This window comes from Bombina bombina, chromosome 3, assembly GCF_027579735.1.
Source record: "Bombina bombina isolate aBomBom1 chromosome 3, aBomBom1.pri, whole genome shotgun sequence".
NCBI lineage: Eukaryota > Metazoa > Chordata > Amphibia > Anura > Bombinatoridae > Bombina > Bombina bombina.
In genome coordinates this window covers 417,517,026-417,538,472 of record NC_069501.1, presented here as the reverse complement: position 1 = coordinate 417,538,472, position 21,447 = coordinate 417,517,026, and the positions used below count along the sequence as shown (strand labels likewise).

At 40.8% G+C, this 21,447-nt stretch overlaps 1 protein-coding gene across 1 annotated transcript in view; it reads left to right on the top strand.

Moving 5' to 3' along the window:
* Positions 1-21,447, top strand: part of TMCC2 (transmembrane and coiled-coil domain family 2) — a 236,226-nt gene that overhangs the window by 36,088 nt on the left and 178,691 nt on the right. The window contains exon 2 of the mRNA XM_053706619.1: positions 9,731-10,315. Coding sequence (XP_053562594.1) covers positions 9,731-10,315 — 585 coding nt within the window. The remainder of the gene's footprint in view (positions 1-9,730; positions 10,316-21,447) is intronic.

Genomic DNA, 21,447 nt, shown 5'->3' with positions numbered 1-21,447 from the left:
ATTGGAGATGGCTTTGGAAAGGAGTCTGAAAATCCCCCAAGTTATCATGTTGTTGTTGTACACTGGAATTCTGATCTATCGGAATGGGGGGCCATTAAGAATCCATAAATTACTGTAACTGCCGTTCAATAAGTCAAGTTTGGCAACATGGGCTCAATAATCTCACAAGTCTTTCTCTTGTTAAGTGTATTCAGTCCACGGGTCATCCATTACTTATGGTATTATATCTCCTTCCCAACAGGAAGTTGCAAGAGGATCACCCAAGCAGAGCTGCTATATAGCTCCTCCCCTCACATGTCATATCCAGTCATTCTCCTGCAACTCAACTAGATAGGTCGTTGTGAGAGGTCTGTGGTGTTTTTATACTTAGTTTATTTCTTCAATCAAAAGTTTGTTATTTTAAATGGCACCGGAGTGTGCTGTTGGTTCTCAGGCAGTATTTAGAAGAAGAATCTGCCTGCGTTTTCTATGATCTTAGCAGAAGTAACTAAGATCCACTGGCTGTTCTCGCACATTCTGAGGAGTGGGGTAACTTTCAGAAAGGGAATAGCATGCGGGGAATCCTGCAAACGAGGTATGTGCAGTAAATTATTTTTCTAAGGAATGGAATTGACTAAGAAAATACTGCTGATACCGATGTAATGTAAGTACAGCCTTAAATGCAGCGGCGACTGGTATCAGGCTGATGAATGTATGTACAATAAGAAATTTTCTAAGGAATGGAATTTGACTAAGAAAATACTGTTAATACCGAAGTATTGTATAAGCCTTAACTGCAGTAGAAGCGACTGGTAGCAGGCTTATTAATAACACTATCTAACTTTTAAAGTGTATGTTTAAAACGTTTACTGGCATGTTATTCGTTTTTTGTGAGGTACTTTGGTGATAAATTTTTTGGGGCATGAAATTTTCCACATGGCTGTTGTTTGTTTCTATATAGAAACGATTAACTGAGGTTTCCCACTGTTGTAATAGGAGTGGGAGGAGCCTATTTTAGCGATTTTTTGCGTAGTAAAAATTCAGTTTCAGTCTTCCTGCTTCTTCCTCCTTGATCCAGGACGTCTCTTGAGAGCTCAGGGGTCTTCAAAAGTCATTTTGAGGGAGGTAATCAGTCACAGCAGACCTGTGACAGTGTGTTTGACTGTGATAAAAAAACATTAATTGTTAATAATTTGATTATCCGTTTTTGGGTATTAAGGGGTTAATCATCCATTTGCTAGTGGGTGCAATACTCTTCTAACTTAATACATTTACTGTGAAGATTTGGTTGCTATAACTGATTTGGTTCTTTGTTATTTCAACTGTGACTTTTTTTTGTGCTTCTTAAAGGCGCAGTAGCGTTTTTTTATATTGCTTGTAAATTTACTTGAAAGGTTTTTCCAAGCTTGCTAGTCTCATTGCGAGTCTGTTTAAACATGTCTGACACAGATGAATCTGCTTGTTCACTATGTTTGAAGGCCAATGTGGAGCCCCACAGAAATATGTGTACTAAATGTATTGATGTCACTTTGAATAAAAGTCAATCTATATCTGTAAAGAAATTATCACCAGACAACGAGGGGGAAGTTATGCCGACTAACTCTCCTCACGTGTCAGTACCTTCGCCTCCCGCTCAGGGGGCGCGTGATATTGTGGCGCCAAGTGGATCAGAGAGGCCCATACAAATCACTTTTATCTAAATTGCCTGAATTAAGAGGCAAGCGCGATAGCTCTGGGTTAAGGACAGAGCGCGCTGATGATGTGAGAGCCATGTCTGATACTGCGTCACAATTTGCAGAACATGAGGACGGAGAGCTTCATTCTGTGGGTGACGGATCTGATCCAGGGAGACCGGATTCAGAGATTTCTAATTTTAAATTTAAGCTTGAGAACCTCCGTGTATTGCTAGGGGAGGTATTAGCGGCTCTGAATGATTGTAACACGGTTGCAATTCCAGAGAAAGTATGTAGGTTGGATAGATACTTTGCGGTACCGGTGTGTACTGACGTTTTTCCTATACCTAAAAGGCTTACAGAAATTATTAGCAAGAAGTGGGATAGACCCGGTGTGCCTTTTTCCCCACCTCCGATGTTTAGAAAAATGTTCCCGATAGACGCCACCACACGAGACTTATGGCAGACGGTCCCTAAGGTGGAGGGAGCAGTTTCTACTTTAGCTAAGCGTACCACTATCCCGGTGGAGGATAGTTGTGCTTTTTCGGATCCAATGGATAAAAAATTAGAAGGTTACCTTAAGAAAATGTTTGTTCAACAAGGTTTTATCTTACAGCCCCTTGCATGCATTGCGCCTGTCACTGCGGCTGCGGCATTCTGGTTTGAGTCTCTGGAAGAGGCCATTCGCACAGCTCCATTGGATGAGATTATGGCCAAGCTTAAAGCACTTAAGCTAGCTAATTCATTTGTTTCTGATGCCGTTGTACATTTAACCAAACTAACGGCTAAGAACTCCGGATTCGCCATCCAGGCGTGCAGAGCGCTATGGCTTAAATCCTGGTCAGCTGACGTCACTTCTAAATCTAAATTGCTTAATATTCCTTTCAAAGGGCAGACCTTATTCGGGCCCGGCTTGAAAGAAATTATTGCTGACATTACTGGGGGTAAGGGTCATACTCTTCCTCAGGACAGGGCCAAGTCAAAGGCCAAACAGTCTAATTTTCGTGCCTTTCGTAATTTCAAGGCAGGAGCAGCATCAACTTCCTCCGCTCCAAAACAGGAAGGACCTGTTGCTCGTTACAGACAGGGCTGGAAAACTAACCAGTCCTGGAACAAGGGCAAGCAGGCCAGAAAGCCTTCTTCTGCCCCTAAGACAGCATGAAGAGAGGGCCCCCTATCCGGAAACGGATCTAGTGGGGGGCAGACTATCTCTCTTCGCCCAGGCTTGGGCAAGAGATGTCCAGGATCCCTGGGCGTTGGAGATCATATCTCAGGGATATCTTCTGGACTTCAAAGCATCTCCTCCACAAGGGAGATTTCATCTTTCAAGGTTATCAGCAAACCAAATAAAGAAAGAGGCATTTCTACGTTGTGTGCAAGACCTCTTAGTATTGGGGGTGATCCACCCAGTTCCGCGGACGGAACAAGGGCAAGGGTTTTACTCGAATCTGTTTGTGGTTCCCAAGAAAGAGGGAACCTTCAGACCAATCTTGGACCTAAAAATCTTAAACAAATTCCTAAGAGTTCCATCATTCAAAATGGAAACTATTCAAACCATCCTACCCATGATCCAAGAGGGTCAATACATGACCACGGTAGACTTAAAGGATGCCTACCTTCATATACCGATTCACAAAGATCATTATCGGTACCTAAGATTTGCCTTTCTAGACAGGCATTACCAGTTTGTAGCTCTTCCCTTCGGGTTGGCTACGGCCCCGAGAATCTTTACAAAGGTTCTGGGCTCACTTCTGGCGGTTCTAAGACCGCGAGGCATAACGGTGGCTCCGTATCTAGACGACATCCTGATACAGGCGTCAAGCTTTCAAAGGGCCAAGTCTCATACAGAGATAGTTCTGGCATTTCTGAGGTCGCATGGGTGGAAGGTGAACGTGGAAAAGAGTTCTCTATCACCACTCACAAGAGTCTCCTTCCTAGGGACTCTTATAGATTCTGTAGAGATGAAAATTTACCTGACGGAGTCCAGGTTATCAAAACTTCTAAATGCTTGCAGTGTCCTTCATTCCATTCCACGCCCGTCAGTGGCTCAGTGCATGGAAGTAATCGGCTTAATGGTAGCGGCAATGGACATAGTGCCATTTGCGCGCCTGCATCTCAGACCGCTGCAATTATGCATGCTAAGTCAGTGGAATGAGGATTACTCAGATTTGTCCCCTCTACTAAATCTGGATCAAGAGACCAGAGATTCTCTTCTCTGGTGGCTTTCTCGTGTCCATCTGTCCAAGGGTATGACCTTTCGCAGGCCAGATTGGACGATTGTAACAACAGATGCCAGCCTTCTAGGTTGGGGCGCAGTCTGGAACTCCCTGAAGGCTCAGGGATCGTGGACTCAGGAGGAGAAACTCCTCCCAATAAATATTCTAGAGTTAAGAGCAATATTCAATGCTCTTCTAGCTTGGCCTCAGTTAGCAACACTGAGGTTCATCAGATTCCAGTCGGACAACATCACGACTGTGGCTTACATCAACCATCAAGGGGGAACCAGGAGTTCCCTAGCTATGTTAGAAGTCTCAAAGATAATTCGCTGGGCAGAGTCTCACTCTTGCCACCTGTCAGCGATCCACATCCCAGGCGTAGAGAACTGGGAGGCGGATTTTTTAAGTCGTCAGACTTTTCATCCGGGGGAGTGGGAACTCCATCCTGAGGTGTTTACTCAACTGGTCCATCGTTGGGGCAAACCAGAACTGGATCTCATGGCGTCTCGCCAGAACGCCAAGCTTCCTTGTTACGGATCCAGGTCCAGGGACCCGGGAGCTGTGCTGATAGATGCTCTGACAGCCCCTTGGGTCTTCAACATGGCTTATGTGTTTCCACCATTCCCGATGCTTCCTCGACTGATTGCCAGGATCAAACAGGAAAGAGCATTGGTGATTCTGATAGCGCCTGCGTGGCCACGCAGGACCTGGTATGCAGACCTAGTGGACATGTCGTCCTGTCCACCATGGTCTCTGCCTCTGAGGCAGGACCTTCTAATTCAGGATCCTTTCAATCATCCAAATCTAATTTCTCTGAGACTGACTGCATGGAGATTGAACGCTTGATTCTATCAAAGCGTGGCTTCTCGGAGTCGGTTATTGATACCTTAATACAGGCTCGGAAACCTGTTACCAGAAAAATTTACCATAAGATATGGCGTAAATATTTATACTGGTGCAAATCCAAGAGTTACTCATGGAGTAAGGTTAGGATTCCTAGGATATTGTCTTTTCTACAAGAGGGTTTAGAAAAGGGCTTATCTGCTAGTTCGTTAAAGGGACAGATTTCTGCTCTGTCTATTCTTCTACACAAACGTCTGGCAGAAGTTCCAGACGTTCAGGCCTTTTGTCAGGCTTTGGCTAGGATTAGGCCTGTGTTTAAGACTGTTGCTCCGCCGTGGAGTTTAAACTTAGTTCTTAAAGTTCTTCAAGGTGTTCCGTTTGAACCCCTTCATTCCATTGATATTAAGCTGTTATCTTGGAAAGTTCTGTTTTTGATGGCTATTTCCTCGGCTCGAAGAGTCTCTGAGTTATCTGCCTTACATTGTGATTCTCCTTATCTGATTTTCCATTCAGACAAGGTAGTTCTGCGTACTAAACCTGGGTTCTTACCTAAGGTAGTTTCTAACAGGAATATCAATCAAGAGATTGTTGTTCCATCACTGTGTCCTAACCCTTCTTCAAAGAAGGAACGACTTTTGCATAATCTGGACGTAGTCCGTGCCCTGAAGTTCTATTTGCAGGCAACTAAAGATTTTCGTCAAACTTGTTCCCTGTTTGTCGTTTACTCTGGACAGAGGAGAGGTCAAAAAGCTTCGGCTACCTCTCTCTCCTTTTGGCTTCGTAGCATAATACACTTAGCCTATGAGACTGCTGGACAGCAGCCTCCTGAAAGAGTTACAGCTAATTCCACTAGAGCTGTGGCTTCCACCTGGGCCTTTAAGAATGAGGCCTCTGTTGAACAGATTTGCAAGGCTGCAACTTGGTCTTCACTTCACACTTTTTCAAAATTTTACAAATTTGACACTTTTGCTTCTTCGGAGGCTGTTTTTGGGAGAAAGGTTCTACAGGCAGTGGTTCCTTCCGTTTAAAGTTCCTGCCTTGTCCCTCCCATCATCCGTGTACTTTAGCTTTGGTATTGGTATCCCATAAGTAATGGATGACCCGTGGACTGAATACACTTAACAAGAGAAAACATAATTTATGCTTACCTGATAAATTTATTTCTCTTGTAGTGTATTCAGTCCACGGCCCGCCCTGTCTTTTAAGGCAGATCTAAATTTTTAATTCAAACTACAGTCACCACTGCACCCTATGGTTTCTCCTTTCTTGTCTTGTTTCGGTCGAATGACTGGATATGACATGTGAGGGGAGGAGCTATATAGCAGCTCTGCTTGGGTGATCCTCTTGCAACTTCCTGTTGGGAAGGAGATATAATCCCATAAGTAATGGATGACCCGTGGACTGAATACACTACAAGAGAAATAAATTTATCAGGTAAGCATAAATTATGTTTTTTAGCGTTATATTGCAAAGCTTGTGTCTGTCCTTCACATCCAGAGCCCTGCATAGTGAAAGACACAGCTCTTAATTCGCCTTTCTAAAATGATTTGAGAGAGTTTGCAGCACTGACAAGACTTCTTAGATAATCTCGTCAGAGCGGAGAGCTTTAGGTTATCAGTCCCTTAGTCAGACTTAGCAACTCCTCCATAATAATATAGGCATAACAGATACATGTAAAAGTTGATTCACTCATCCAATCCAAGGGGGTAATCCCTACCAGGGATACTCGGTTCTTCAAGCCTTTTCCCAAATAGGATTCAAATTGATAGATAATGATCTTTTAGTGAATAAAAATGTAGTTACCTTTTGTAGAGGCAGATTACAAACCTCCGTCACAGAGTAAAAAATTATGCCAAAGAGCGAAAAATAAAAAAGTTAATACTTTATTGTTTACATTACTAAAAGTGAATATTCCAAAAAGGAGACCATAGAAAGAGACCTCTGATGCGTTTCGCGCAACAAACAATGTGCTTTATCAAACATAAACATTGCATTGTAACTTCTACTTCATAAGGCAGACCTAGCAACTTTAAATATAGACTTAGCACCTTCAACTCAATTATACAGGCTTAGTAATTCCACTTCAATAAGACAGAGTTACTAACTCCTAATCAATAAGGCAGACTTAGCAACTCTCAGCAAAGGATTGCTAGCAGCTTTTGACCCAATAAGTTGGAAATGGCAACACTAAACTAAATAAGGTAGATTTAGTAACTCCAACTCAGTAAGACAGATTTAGCAATTCCAACGTAATAAGGCAGACTTTGCAACGCTAAGACAGGCATACTAAAGTGAAGGTAAACTTACCTTTATGACTATCCAGGATTTCATTTGTTTCACAAAATCAATATGACTTTCATTCATGATTCGTTATAAATCTAATTCTAAACCAACTTATCGTCATTATTATACCCGTAAATTTTATTTAAAGGGACATAATACTCATATGCTAAATCACTTGAAACTGATGCAGTATAACTGTAAAAAGCTGACAGGAAAATATCACCTGACCATCTCTATATAAAAAAGGAAGATATTTTACCTCACAACTTCCTCAGCTCAGCAGAGTAAGTTCTGTGTAAAAAAGTTATACTTCAGTTACTGCCTAGCTGCAGGTTAAAAAAATGAAGAAATGAACAGCAGCCAATCAGCATCAGCAGTGCTGAGGTCATGAACTCTTTTACTGTGATCTCATGAGATTTCACTTAACTCTCATAAGATTTCATAGTAAACTTCCTTAAACTGAATAGGGAAATAACATGAGAGTGCACGTAAGCTCACTCCCTTAGCTGTCCCGGGACAAACATACTGATTTGCTGCTTAGAAGTCCTTTACAATGGAATGTGGCTACTGAGGAACTTTTGAGGTAAAAGACTGTGAAATCGCCAATTGGCGCATGCGCTTCTTCACGGAGCCTTGTGAATGCGCTTTAGGAAGACGTAGAAAGCGGGTGGGACCACTCTCTACGTCACGCACAAGAAAAGCCGAAACTGGTATGTGGGACGAGTTAGACATCACAACGGTAGGGAGATAATGATTTAAAAATAAGAAAATTGAAAAAAAAAATTTTTTAAAAAACGTAGCGATTAGGTTAGGGTAATATTAACAAATGCATTCCTGTATTTCATATGCTGAAACTTAACCTTCACTTTAATAAAGCAGATTTAGCAATTCTGAATCAATATTCTAACTCTAACATTTATAGCAACTCAATAATATAGACAGAGCAACTGAAACCCAGTAACACATTTAGCAACTCAATAAAAATAATACATTACTCCAATCCTTGCTTTAACATGTCTTCTCTTGATTTCCTTATCTAGAGGAAACTAAAACCTAATCTAATGTGTTACAAGATAGACACAGGAATTTGTAGATATAAATAGATGTAGAATAATCTAAAAAGTAAAATTACAACATAGAAGTGAAAACATAGCTTCTTTGTTCTGGAATTTGCAGAACTATTTTACTTTAATGAAAGTGACATAAAAGGGCAAAAACAAATTGCTTGAATGTACTAGATAATTTTCTTACATATATAAGTTAAAAGGGATATGAAACCCAATTATTTTATTTCATGATTCAGATAGAGCATGCAATTATAGCAACTTTTTAATTTACTCCTATTATTCATTTTTCTTCGTTCTCTTGGTATCTTTATTTTAAAAACAGGAATGTAAGCTTTAGATCTGGGCCATTTTTGGTTCCGCACCTAAATGTAGCCACCAATCAGCAATCGCTACCCAGAGCGCTGAACATAAAATGGTCCGGCTCCTAAGCTTACATTTATGCTTTTTAAAATAAAGATACCAAAAGAAAATCGATAATAGGAGTAAATTAGAAAGTTGCTTAAAATTGTGGGTTTCATATCCCTTTAACTCCTGCAAAGGCGTTAAGTACATAGTAAAGCACAGTTCCAGAGCAACAGTGCCAACTGAACACATCTGTTGACCAATGGCAAGAGGCATATATGTGTAGCCATCAATCCCCAATTAGCTCTCAGTAGTGCATTGCTGCTTCTGTCTGGATACGCTTTTTAACAAGGGATACCAAGTGAACAAAGTAAATTTGATAATATAAATAAACTGAAAACTTTCTTAAAATTGCATGCTCTGTATCATGAAAATGTAATTCTGGCTATCCCTCTCTCCTGCAACAAAATGACAAGAACTACCCAGATCTGGCTCTCTAAATCTAGGACACCCCTTTTTATTTATTTTCCTTTTTGCCTCTCATTTTCCCCCTTTATTCTGATATTAATTTTCTCCCTGTCATACCCACACACACCAAACACTTTATTCACAGTTTCTGTCTTTTTTTTTCTTCTTTCCCTGCCATTCTTTAATTCTCTCCATCTCTCTCCGTCTTCCTTTGTGTGTCAATATCACAGGTCTGCTCTTAGCTTAGAAACCAGTCTGGAAATCTGATAGCTGATGTGTAGGGCTGTAAATTTTTCATGGAACTAATGTGACCTCCTTCCGCTGGCTCCTGCTAGCTTTAAGCCCTCACTAATGCTCACATCACAGCATTTCAAAGCTCTTGGATTTCTGAGCTCATGGCGAGTACATGGTTAAAATACGCCTGGTTTCTTCCAATGATGCTCTGCAGGTCTGTTCTCATGATCTAAAAATTAATTGTGAAAGGGTTAAACATATAGGGTTAGTACTTTTGTATTAGGAAAGTGATTGTGTACTTGTGGTGTGTAATTTTGTGTGTACTTGTTATACAGCTGTTGTACTTGTGAAGGAGGGGAAGTTACAAACTATCCTGTATAGCAGTATTTGCTTAAGAAGAGACAAACTTTTGTGTTATATGCACTGTACGTAAATTATGCTGGTGTATTAGTGTAAGATCTTGGAGCTACTAAAGCCCACTCTGTATCTGTTTTTATTGTAAGTTGTTCTTGTTCAGAATTTGTAGTAGTGCATATATGGACTGTGTATACATGTCACAATGGGGCAATGTATAGCTGTATATCAGAGACTGTATATTTTATTCCCCTTTCTTTCTTTCATATAGAAGATCCAGCAGCTCTCTGAAGGTTCCATGTTTGGCCATGGATTAAAACATCTATTTCACAGCCGCCGGCGTTCTAGAGAGCGAGATCATCAACCAGCACAAGATTCAACTGTCCTACCTTCTACTCCTGGCCCTACAACTGCACAGGTTTCCAGTGGTGCAACCCTCTCTTCCTCAGACCACGACTCTGCAGATGAAAAGGAGCGTTCTCCAGAAATGCACCGTGTTTCTTATGCCGTCTCCCTGCATGACCTCCCTGCTCGTCCCACTGCCTTCAACCGTGTACTTCAACAAATCCGCTCTCGCCCCTCTGTTAAGAGAGGGTCTGGCCATCAGGTGGGGGGTCGAAGGAGCAAAAGTGGGCCTGGGGACACTGCTCATCATCATCACCAATCACTTCGGGGAGGAAGCCCCCACCTTCCACGACGAGTTCCTCCTTTGGACGGTGGGCTTGCAGCAGTATTACACCATCACCAGGGCAGACCACGTTCCTCCTCTACCACTGATGCGGCATTGTTGGCAGCTGGTGATACCGGTGCAACCGGGGGACTGGCACATGAGGATCCAGAAAGAACAGCAGAGAAGGTGAGAAATGGGGCTAATGGTAGATGATTTCAAACTTGTGTATGCAAAGGATAGATGTAAACAATTCAGTCAGGATGTATGAAAAGTTGTGTTATAATGCGTAATGTATAATACAGCAATCATAGAGGTAACATCAAGTCAAGGTGGAGGCAGTAACACAATATACAGTACAGGACTAAGTAAGGATACTGTAGGGTGTGGGATACATTAGTGGAATTAGCACTGTATATGGGGTAGGGCCTCACATGAATACTTTTGGTTTAGAAAAACATACTTTTAGGTTGAGAACTCCTTCTCTATTATTTACCTCTTTGCCTCTAGAACCTTTTCTTTCCTCTATACCTCTCTATCTCTCTCAAATATACCTGTTAACCTTACTATCCCAAAACATAATACCATCATCCTATGTTTTGACACATTTATTAATAGTCTGTTTTTTTATAGTATTTTGGATTCATTCTCAGTCTAAGAAAATCAGATTGTAATGTTATATTTTGTTTGGAATTTGGACAGCTTTAATTTACAGTGGATAAAATGATGGTGCTTCTAATAGATTATAATGCCATATAAATGGTAGCCAGTACCACGTGAGATAAATACAATTTTTACGTTGCAAACTCTACAGAACTTTTTTTAGAGTTTGTTCCTAATTTTTTTTTCAAATTTAAAGGAATATTATTAAGCACTTCTATTGCAGCAAATGAAAACAAGCAGTAAGGTGGTAGCCTAGTTGTAGAGTGCCAGCAGATTTGTTTTGAGTGCCACCTTGGGCATTTTTGCCCTAGGTACTCTTCCCCCACACTAATGGATTACAAAGAGAGTCACTGAACATTTAAATGTTTATTTTTGTGTTGTAATGTGGTGACATATATTTAGAGGTTGTTAAATCAATGGTATTTGTTTTAAAATAAAAAAATAAAATAAACAAAAACATTATTATTCAATTTATTTGATCTGGGTCATAACAGGTATATGTTATATGTGTGTCTATGATGTGTAATTTATATGCATTAAACTAATAATGTTCATTATACTGTACATTTTTCTAAGTTCATTTATTATAAAGATTTCTTTTTTATTTTGGTGTGTTTGGTTTAGAAACAATAGTAATAGTATGAGATATTAATATTTCACATAAAAATTGACTGCGCTTTTCCCCGTCAAGATAGTGCGTTGTGAAACATTTTCCTTCTTAATACAGGGAGAGTCCACAGCTGCATTCATTACTTGTGGGAAATACAGAACCTGGCCACCAGGAGGAGGCAAAGACACCCCATCCAAAGGCTTAAATACCTCCCCCACTTCCCTCATCCCCCAGTCATTCTTTGCCTTTCGTCACAGGAGGTTGGCAGAGAAGTGTCAGAAGATTTCGGAGTAGTTCCTTAGGAAGGCTATCTGCCCCTTGAGATGGCACTGGAGTTTTAAGTAGTCTTGTTAGCCTCTCAGTGAGAGCATTGATGAAAGTTAGAGTCTGGCGATGCAGGGAGAGTCTTTCTGAGAAACCATCCAGACTCATATTAACAGCTCCTTAAGCAATCAGCGTTGACGAGGTTCGCTGCCTGCTTTCTTCTCTCAAGTCCATGTCAGAAGCACTGCTACAATCTGTCAAACTTGAAGGACCGTGTTACTGTTCCACGGTATAGATTCCGGTAAGATTGTTTCATTTTTACACACATGTTAATGATAGAAGACAGGGTCCTTTATCTTTATGGAATTAAGGGTTAATATCTCCTGAGGGGGATTATTGAATAGTGTTTTTTTTAAATCATATTTGTTATGTGATTTTGGCTGCTTATGTTTAAGAGACGTTTGGGCTCATAGGCTGATATGGAACGTACAGGTTATTTTTCATTTTGAGAACTGCCCAATTTTATTAAGTTGGCGTGCTTTTCCTTAGCAGGGGTGTTCCTGCATGAGGCACCATGTGACCGGGAGTGGTCACGCTTTTTTCCATTTCCGATTCCTGACCGAGTTTCTGCGGAGAGGAGCCAACTTCTCTACTTGTATGGGTCATAGGAGGTGGTGAGTGCCCCAGCCATTGGGGGTATAAGGTGCCAGTTGTTCTTTCTATAATTTAATTTAGACGAGTTATGGAGGATTCTGATTTTTTAGAGGGGGATCCCTCTGATTTTGATTTTGATACCTGTGTGTATTGTTAGGAGGCCCGGGTAGCCCAGCCTTCTCAATTATGTTCCGTATGCCGCTATAGGGTCTTCTCATCTACCAATGTTGAGATGTTAGAGACCACTGAGCCGTTCGCCTCTGAGGATTCCTTGTCCCATGAGGTGTGTTCCCTAAAATCTTCTGTTCCTACACATGCAGTTTCCCCAAGTACCTTTGCCTGAAGGGGGCTTTTTCCACCAGAGGTTACTGCGCGGTTCCACATGGCCATCTCTACGGCCTTAGTGATCTTGCCTCTTCCTGTTACATGCAAGTGAAGGGTTAATCCATGCACTCCTGCCCAGGGACCGTTGTGTAAAATGACGATTATATCCGATCAGTCATCTGGAGATGCGGTTCCCTCTGAGGCTTCAGAGGTAGAATCTCCAGGGTCAGAGTCTGCTGACTTGATTCCTCCGACTGAGGAGGATTTAGCATTTAGATTTAGAATGGCATGCCTGCGTTTACTTCTGAGAGAGGTTTTGGCGATGTTAGAGGTTCCCAGTGCTGATCCGTCAGTTGAATCTCAGTTCTCTAAATCAGATAGTGATCTTGACTAGACGAGTGGAGAGGGATGAAGATCCTATTCCTTATCGTCTAGATATATATAATTTATTTTATTTTTTTATTTAGAATCCTAGTTCCGAGCTCTATGGGGGGGTTGTGTCGTAGGACAGGCTGGATCTGTTTTCGTTTGCACACTCCTTTGGCTTTCTCTTTTGTGCGCTTGCCTATTTCTTTTGATATTCCGTTTTTCGATAGTTTTTTTGTTTTTTAGAGCTCTGGGTTGTTGTAGAAACTCTTCTTAGGAGGACGTTTCGTCACATGTTTTTTTTTGTTGGTACGACTTTGATGGTCGCGATTGTTGGAGACTTCCGATGGAAGCTTCTAAGTCTCTGCTCGGGTTGATGGTTCTCCCGATAACTTTGAGACAAAGTTTATGCCTCTGAGCTTATATTTCTTTATTTGGATTATTAGTTTTTCTAGCATTGCTGGAAATTTTTAATTTCTTCTACTAGATACGACGAGTCCACGGATTCATCCTTACTTGTGGGATATTATCCTCCTGCTAACAGGAAGTGGCAAAGAGCACCACAGCAGAGCTGTATATATAGCTCCTCCCTTCTCTCCACCCCCAGTCATTCTCTTTGCCTATACTAAGTAATAGGAATAGGTAAAGTGAAAGGGGTGATAAAATGATAGTTTTTATTTTCTTCAAGCAAGACTTTTTTATTTTAAATGGTACCGGTGAGTGCTATTTTTTCTCAGGCAGCAGATGGATGAAGATTTCTGATTGGAGACTGATGATCTTAGCAGTTGTCACTAAGATCCAGAGTAGTTCCCACAGAATGGCTGAGGAGTACTTGAGAAGCTTCAGTGTGAGGAACGTTTTTCATGCTACAAGCATTGAGGTATGTTCAGTGATTTTTTTCTGGAGAGACTGTGGTATTTCAGAACTGGCTGACATAGTTCCCTTAAGGGAAGGGGTAAGCAGTAATCCTACATGTAAAGAAGGGGGTATTACTGGAACCTGTTTATTATGGAACAATTTGGTTGACACTGTTATCATAATGTTTTGTTGGCAAAACATTTTTCATGTTTTGGGGATACTTAACGTTTCTATATACAAACGTTTTTGTGGCTGATTTCACTGTAAGGGTTCACATGGCTTTCATTAATGGAGGGGTTATATAAAAACCCACATGGCTAGTTTGCTAGACCTCTTTACAGCGGTTCCCATTAGGCAGAGAGACATCGATATTGATGGGCGGGGCCTATTTTTGCGCCTCAGATGCGCAGTTGAAATGATTATGAATACAGCAAGCTCCAGCTCCGGTGGGCCTAGGCTGCAGATTTAGACTAAACGAAGGAGATAGTGTGTCTTACAGACCCCTGAGGGCAGGTAGGCGGGTTGATTTATTACTGTTCATAAATGTTTTTGAGTAACGTTTTTTTCTATAAAGGGTTAACTTTTCCTTACTTGTGGTGCAATCTTAGCTGACAAGATTAAATACATATATGCTAAAATTGTGATATTTACTACATTTTAAGATAGTTTTGGAAAACTTGTATGCTTTTTTACTCTTAAAGGCGCAGTACCGTTTTTTCAGATTGATGTTTTTTTCACTAAATAAAGTGTTTTCAAGACTTTTTGTGGTTATTACTAGCCTGTTCAACATGTCTGACATTGAGGAAAGTCAATGTTCTATGCGTTTAGAAGCCATTGTGGAACCCCCACTTAAGATGTGTCCCTCATGTACTGAAAGGGCCTTACATTGCAAAGAACATATTTTAAGTGATAAAAGTATGTCTAGGGATGATTCTCAGTCTGAAGAGAATCAGGTTATGCCATCCAATTCTCCCCAAGTGTCACAACCTTTAACGCCCACTCAAGCGACGCCAAGTACATCTAGTGTGTCTAATTCTTTTACCCTGCAAGATATGGCTGCAGTTATGTCTACTACCCTTACAGAGGTATTATCTAAACTACCAGGGTAAGGTCCGGTACTAGAGTAAATGCTGAGCACTCTGATGCATTATTGGCCATCTCCGATGTACCTTCACAGTGTTTCGAGTTGTGGGTAGGGGAATTGCTGTCTGAGGGAGAACTTTCAGACTCAGGAAATGTGTTCCCTCAAACAGACTCGGACGTGACGGCCTTTAAATTTAAGCTGGAACACCTCCGCCTGTTACTCCGGGAGGTTTTAGCGACTCTGGATGATTGTGACCCTATTGTAATCCCACCAGAGAAGTTGTAGGGGTCAGACATTGTTCAGACATTGTTACTAAGGAATGGGATAGACCAGGCATTCCGTTCTCTCCCCCTCCTACTTTTAAGAAAATGTTTCCCATATCTGACACCATTCGGGATTCCTGGCAGACGGTCCCTAAGGTGGAGGGTGCTATTTCTACCCTGGCTAAGCGTACAACTATACCTATTGAGGACAGTTGTGCTTTCAAAGATCCTATGGATAAAAAATTAGAGGGTCTGTTAAAGAAGTTGTTTATTCATCAGGGTTTTCTTCTACAACCTATAGCGTGCATTGTTCCATTGACTACTGCAGCAGCTTTTTGGTTTGAGGCTCTAGAGGAGTCTCTTAAGGTTGAGACCCCATTAGATGATATTTTGGATAGAATTAAGGCTCTCAAGCTAGCTAATTCTTTTATTACTGATGCCAATTTTCAAATGGCTAAATTAGCGGCTAAAAATGCAGGCTTTGTCATTCTAGCGCGTAGAGCGTTATGGCTTAAGTCTTGGTCTGCTGATGTGTCATCAAAATCTAAACTTTTAGCTATTCCTTTTAAAGGTAAGACCCTATTCAGGCCTGAACTAAAGGAATTCATTTCCGACATTACTGGAGGTAAAGGTCATGCCCTTCCTCAGGACAAGACCGTTAAAATAAGGGTTAAACAAAATAATTTTCGTTCCTTTCGAAACTTTAAAGTCGGACCCTCCCCTTCCTCCTCCGCCACAAAGCAGGAGGGGAATTTAGCACAATCCAAGTCAGTCTGGAGACCTAACCAGACCTGGAATAAAGGTAAACAGGCCAAGAAGCCCGCTGCTGCTACCAAGACAGCATGAAGGGGCAGCCCCAGATCCGGGACCGGATCTAGTAGGGGGCAGACTTTCTCTCTTCGCTCAGGCTTGGGCAAGGGACGTTCAGGATCCCTGGGCATTAGAAATCGTGACCCAGGGGTATCGACTAGAATTCAAGGATTTTCTCCCAAGAGGAAGATTTCATCTTTCACGTTTGTCTGTAGACCAGACAAAAAGAGAGGCGTTCTTACGCTGGGTAGAAGACCTCTATACCATGGGTGTAATCTTTCCAGTTCCAAAACTAGAACAGGGGCAGGGGTTTTACTCAAATCTGTTTGTGGTTCCCAAAAAAGAGGGAACCTTCAGACCGATTTTAGATCTCAACTGTCTAAACAAATTTCTCAGTGTCCCATCGTTCAAGATGGAGACCATACGAATAATTTTACCAATGATCCAGGAGGGTCAATATATGACCACCGTGGACTTGAAGGATGCGTATCTTCACATTCCTATCCACAAAGATCAGTTTCTCATGTTCGCCTTCCTGGACAAACATTACCAGTTTGTGGCCCTCCTTTTCGGGTTGGCAACAGCTCCCAGAATTTTCACAAAAGTGCTAGGGTCCCTTCTGGCGGTTCTAAGGCCGCGGGGCATAGCAGTGGCGCCCTATCTGGACGATATTTTGATTCAGGAGTCAACTTACCAGCTAGCCAAATCTCACACGGTGTCAGGTCTCCTGTCAGTCATTTCATAGCCCTTCCCACTTTGTCTTTAAGAGTATCCTGTTTCCTGTAAACAGGTGCTTAGTATTGAAACTGCTTCCTAGCAGGTGTATGTGCAGTTGTTTCTTAGGATACAAACCTAACATAATCTCCTTTCTCTAAGCCACTTGGACATCTGAACTAAGGATTAAAACTCCTCTCTACTACTGCAGTATTTATTGCCCCTGCAGTTTCTGAAGCTACATTGGACCGCAACATATTTCACAGCACACCTTCCTATTACAAAATCTTGTGCTCCCTTCTTGCCACAACTCCACTGGCACTTAGTGGTTGTTTCCTGAGTACAAGTCAACTAACCAGAAGAAAACCAAAGCAATTACAAAGAGGAAAACTGGATTGTAAAACCGGAACTTAGCCACACCCCCTTTTGTGACATCACTCTCTGTTCATTCAGCTTCAGTGCAGCCTACTCTGATTCAGTGTGTCAGCAGCCTGTCAGCAAGTCTGAAAAGGATTGTTTCCATCTCTACACTATCTGATACAAGGTAACACCTTGCCTGAACTAACTAACAGAGACTTTGTTTACTATAACACCAGAGCCTTTGTGTTGTTACATTGTGCCCAGTTTAACTTTAACCTTTAATAACTTTTCACTGAAAGTTAATCTGTATTCATCCACATTGAATACAGAAACTCAGGTGGAACAAACTCATTTTATGCAACACTGCAATTGAGATCCAAAACTATATTCATAATTGTAACAGAGTATACACAGAATATCACACACGGACATCGTGTTGGCTTTTCTAAGGACTCACGGGTGGAAAGTGAATATACAAAGGAGTTCACTAGTTCCACTGACAAGAGTCCCATTCCTAGGAACTCTGATAGACTCGGTAGACATGAAAATTTTTCTGACTGATTGGAACAGCCAATAGAATGCAAGCTCAATCCTATTGGCTGATTGCATCAGCCAATAGGATTTTTTCTACCTTAATTCCGATTGACTGATAGAATTCTATCAGCCAATCAGAATCTAAGGGACGCCATCTTGGATGACGTCACTTAAAGGTACCTTCATTCAGTAAGAAGACTCCGGATGAAGAGGATGCTCCGCGTCGGATGTCTTGAAGATGGACCCGCTCCGCGTCGGATGGATGAAGATAGAATCAGCCAATAGGATTGAGCTTGCATTCTATTGGCTGATTGGAAGAGCCAATAGAATGCAAGCTCAATCCTATTGGCTGATTGCATCAGCCAGTAGGATTGAACTTCAATCCTATTGGCTGATTGCATCAGCCAATAGGATTTTTTCTACCTTAATTCCGATTGGCTGATAGAATTCTATCAGCTAATCGGAATCTAAAGGACGCCATCTTGGATGACGTCACTTAAAGGTACCTTCATTCAGTAAGAAGACTCGGATGAAGAGGATGCTCCATGTCGGATGTCTTGAAGATGGACCCGCTCCGCGTCGGATGGATGAAGATAGAAGATGCCGTCTGGGTGAAGACTTCTGCCCGTCTGGAGAACCACTTCGCCCGGCTTGGATGAAGACTTCTCCCGACTTCGTTGAGGACTTCGGCCCGGTTGGATAAAGACTTCTGCCGCTTCCTTGAGGATGGATGTCCGGTCTTCAGAACAGTAAGTCAATCTTCAGGGGGTTAGTGTTAGGTTTTTATAAGGGTGTATTGGGTGGGTTTTATTTTTAGATTAGGGTTTAGGCCTGCAATAGAGCTAACTGCCCTTTTAAGGGCAATGCCCATCCAAATGCCCTTTTCAGGGCAATGGGGAGCTTAGGTTTTTTTAGTTAGTATTTTATTTGGGGGGTTGGTTGTGTGGGTGGTGGGTTTTACTGCTGGGGGGGTTGTTTGTATATATTTTTTTACAAGTAAAAGGGCTGAGGCCCTTTTAAGGGCTATTGATAGTTTAGTTTAGGCTAGGGTTTTTTTTATTTTGGGGGGCTATTAGATTAGCTGTAATTTGTTTTTTATTTTCTGTAATTTAGTGTTTTTTTTTTTTGTGATTTAGCTAATTTAATTTAATTTATTTAATTGTTTTTAATTTAATTAATTTATTTAACTGTAGTGTAGTGTTAGGTGTTAGTGTAACATAGGTTAGGTTTTATTTTACAGGTCAATTTGTATTTATTTTAGCTAGGTAGTTATTAAATAGTTAATAACTATTTAATAACTATTGTACCTAGTTAAAATAAATGCAAACTTGAATGTAAAATAAAAATAAACCCTAAGCTAGATACAATGTAACTATTAGTTATATTGTAGCTAGCTTAGGGTTTATTTTATAGGTAAATATTTAGTTTTAAATAGGAATAATTTAGTTATTTATAGTAATTTTCTTTAGATTTATTTAAATTATATTTAAATTAGGGGGTGTTAGGGTTAGACTTAGATTTAGGGGTTAATAAATATAGTATAGTGGCGGCGACGTTGGGGGCGGCAGATTAGGGGTTCATAATATTTAACTAATGTTTGCGAGGCGGGAGTGCAGCGGTTTAGGGGTTAATATGTTTATTATAGTGGCGGCGGTGTCCGGAGCGGCAGATTAGGGGTTAATAATTATAATGTAGGTGTCGGCGATGTCGGGGGCGGCAGATTAGGGGTTAATAAGTGTAAGATTAGGGGTGTTTAGACTCGGGGTTCACGTTAGGGTGTTAGGTGTAAACATAACTTTTATTTCCCCATATGAATCAATGGGGCTGCGTTACTAAGTTTTACGCTGCTTTTTGGCAGGTGTTAGACTTTTTCTCAGCCGCCTCTCCCCATTGATTCCTATGGGGAAATCGTGCACGAGCACGTGCGACCATCTCACCGCTGACTTAAGCAGCGCTGGTATTGGAGTGCGGTAAGGAGCACAAGTTTGCTCTACGCTTACTTCTTGCCTTTTAACGCCGGGTTTGTAAAAACCTGTAATACCAGCGCTGTATGTAAGTGAGCGGTGAGAAAGAAACTGCTCATTAGCACCGCACAGCTCATAACTCAAAACTCGTAATCTGGCCGTAAATGTTTAAGTTATATTAAGATTTAAAAGGACATAAAACCCAACATTTTTCTTTCATGATTCAGATAGAACATACAATTTTAAACAACTTTCCAATTTACTTCTATTTTTACTGCTGGGGGGGTTGTTTGTATATTTTTTTTTACAAGTAAAAGGGCTGAGGCCCTTTTAAGGGCTATTGATAGTTTAGTTTAGGCTAGGGTTTTTTTTATTTTGGGGGGCTATTAGATTAGCTGTAATTTGTTTTTTATTTTCTGTAATTTAGTGTTTTTTTTTTTGTGATTTAGCTAATTTAATTTAATTTATTTAATTGTTTTTAATTTAATTAATTTATTTAACTGTAGTGTAGTGTTAGGTGTTAGTGTAACATAGGTTAGGTTTTATTTTACAGGTCAATTTGTATTTATTTTAGCTAGGTAGTTATTAAATAGTTAATAACTATTTAATAACTATTGTACCTAGTTAAAATAAATGCAAACTTGAATGTAAAATAAAAATAAACCCTAAGCTAGATACAATGTAACTATTAGTTATATTGTAGCTAGCTTAGGGTTTATTTTATAGGTAAATATTTAGTTTTAAATAGGAATAATTTAGTTATTTATAGTAATTTTCTTTAGATTTATTTAAATTATATTTAAGTTAGGGGGTGTTAGGGTTAGACTTAGATTTAGGGGTTAATAAATATAGTATAGTGGCGGTGACGTTGGGGGCGGCAGATTAGGGGTTCATAATATTTAACTAATGTTTGCGAGGCGGGAGTGCGGCGGTTTAGGGGTTAATATGTTTATTATAGTGGCGGCGGTGTCCGGAGCGGCAGATTAGGGGTTAATAATTATAATGTAGGTGTCGGCGATGTCGGGGGCGGCAGATTAGGGGTTAATAAGTGTAAGATTAGGGGTGTTTAGACTCGGGGTTCACGTTAGGGTGTTAGGTGTAAACATAACTTTTATTTCCCCATAGGAATCAATGGGGCTGCGTTACTAAGTTTTACGCTGCTTTTTGGCAGGTGTTAGACTTTTTCTCAGCCGCCTCTCCCCATTGATTCCTATGGGGAAATCGTGCACGAGCACGTGCGACCATCTCACCGCTGACTTAAGCAGCGCTGGTATTGGAGTGCGGTAAGGAGCACAAGTTTGCTCTACGCTTACTTCTTGCCTTTTAACGCCGGGTTTGTAAAAACCTGTAATACCAGCGCTGTATGTAAGTGAGCGGTGAGAAAGAAACTGCTCATTAGCACCGCACAGCTCATAACTCAAAACTCGTAATCTGGCCGTAAATGTTTAAGTTATATTAAGATTTAAAAGGACATAAAACCCAACATTTTTCTTTCATGATTCAGATAGAACATACAATTTTAAACAACTTTCCAATTTACTTCTATTACCAAATTCTTATTGTTATTTTTGTTGAAAAGCAGGAAGGTAAGTTCAGCAGTGTGCACGTGTCTGCAGCACTATATAGCAGCAGTTCTGCAAGAATGTTATACATTAGCAGGAGCACTAGATGCCAGCACTATTTCCTGTCATGTAGTGCTCCAGACATGTGCACGTTACCTATCTAGGTATCTCTTCAGCAAACAATAATATGAACAAAGAACAAAGCAAATTTGATAATAGAAGTATTTTTCAGACTACTTTCGGACAAAGAGGTAAAATTATTTATTTGTTACTGGTGGTTAAGAGCAGAGC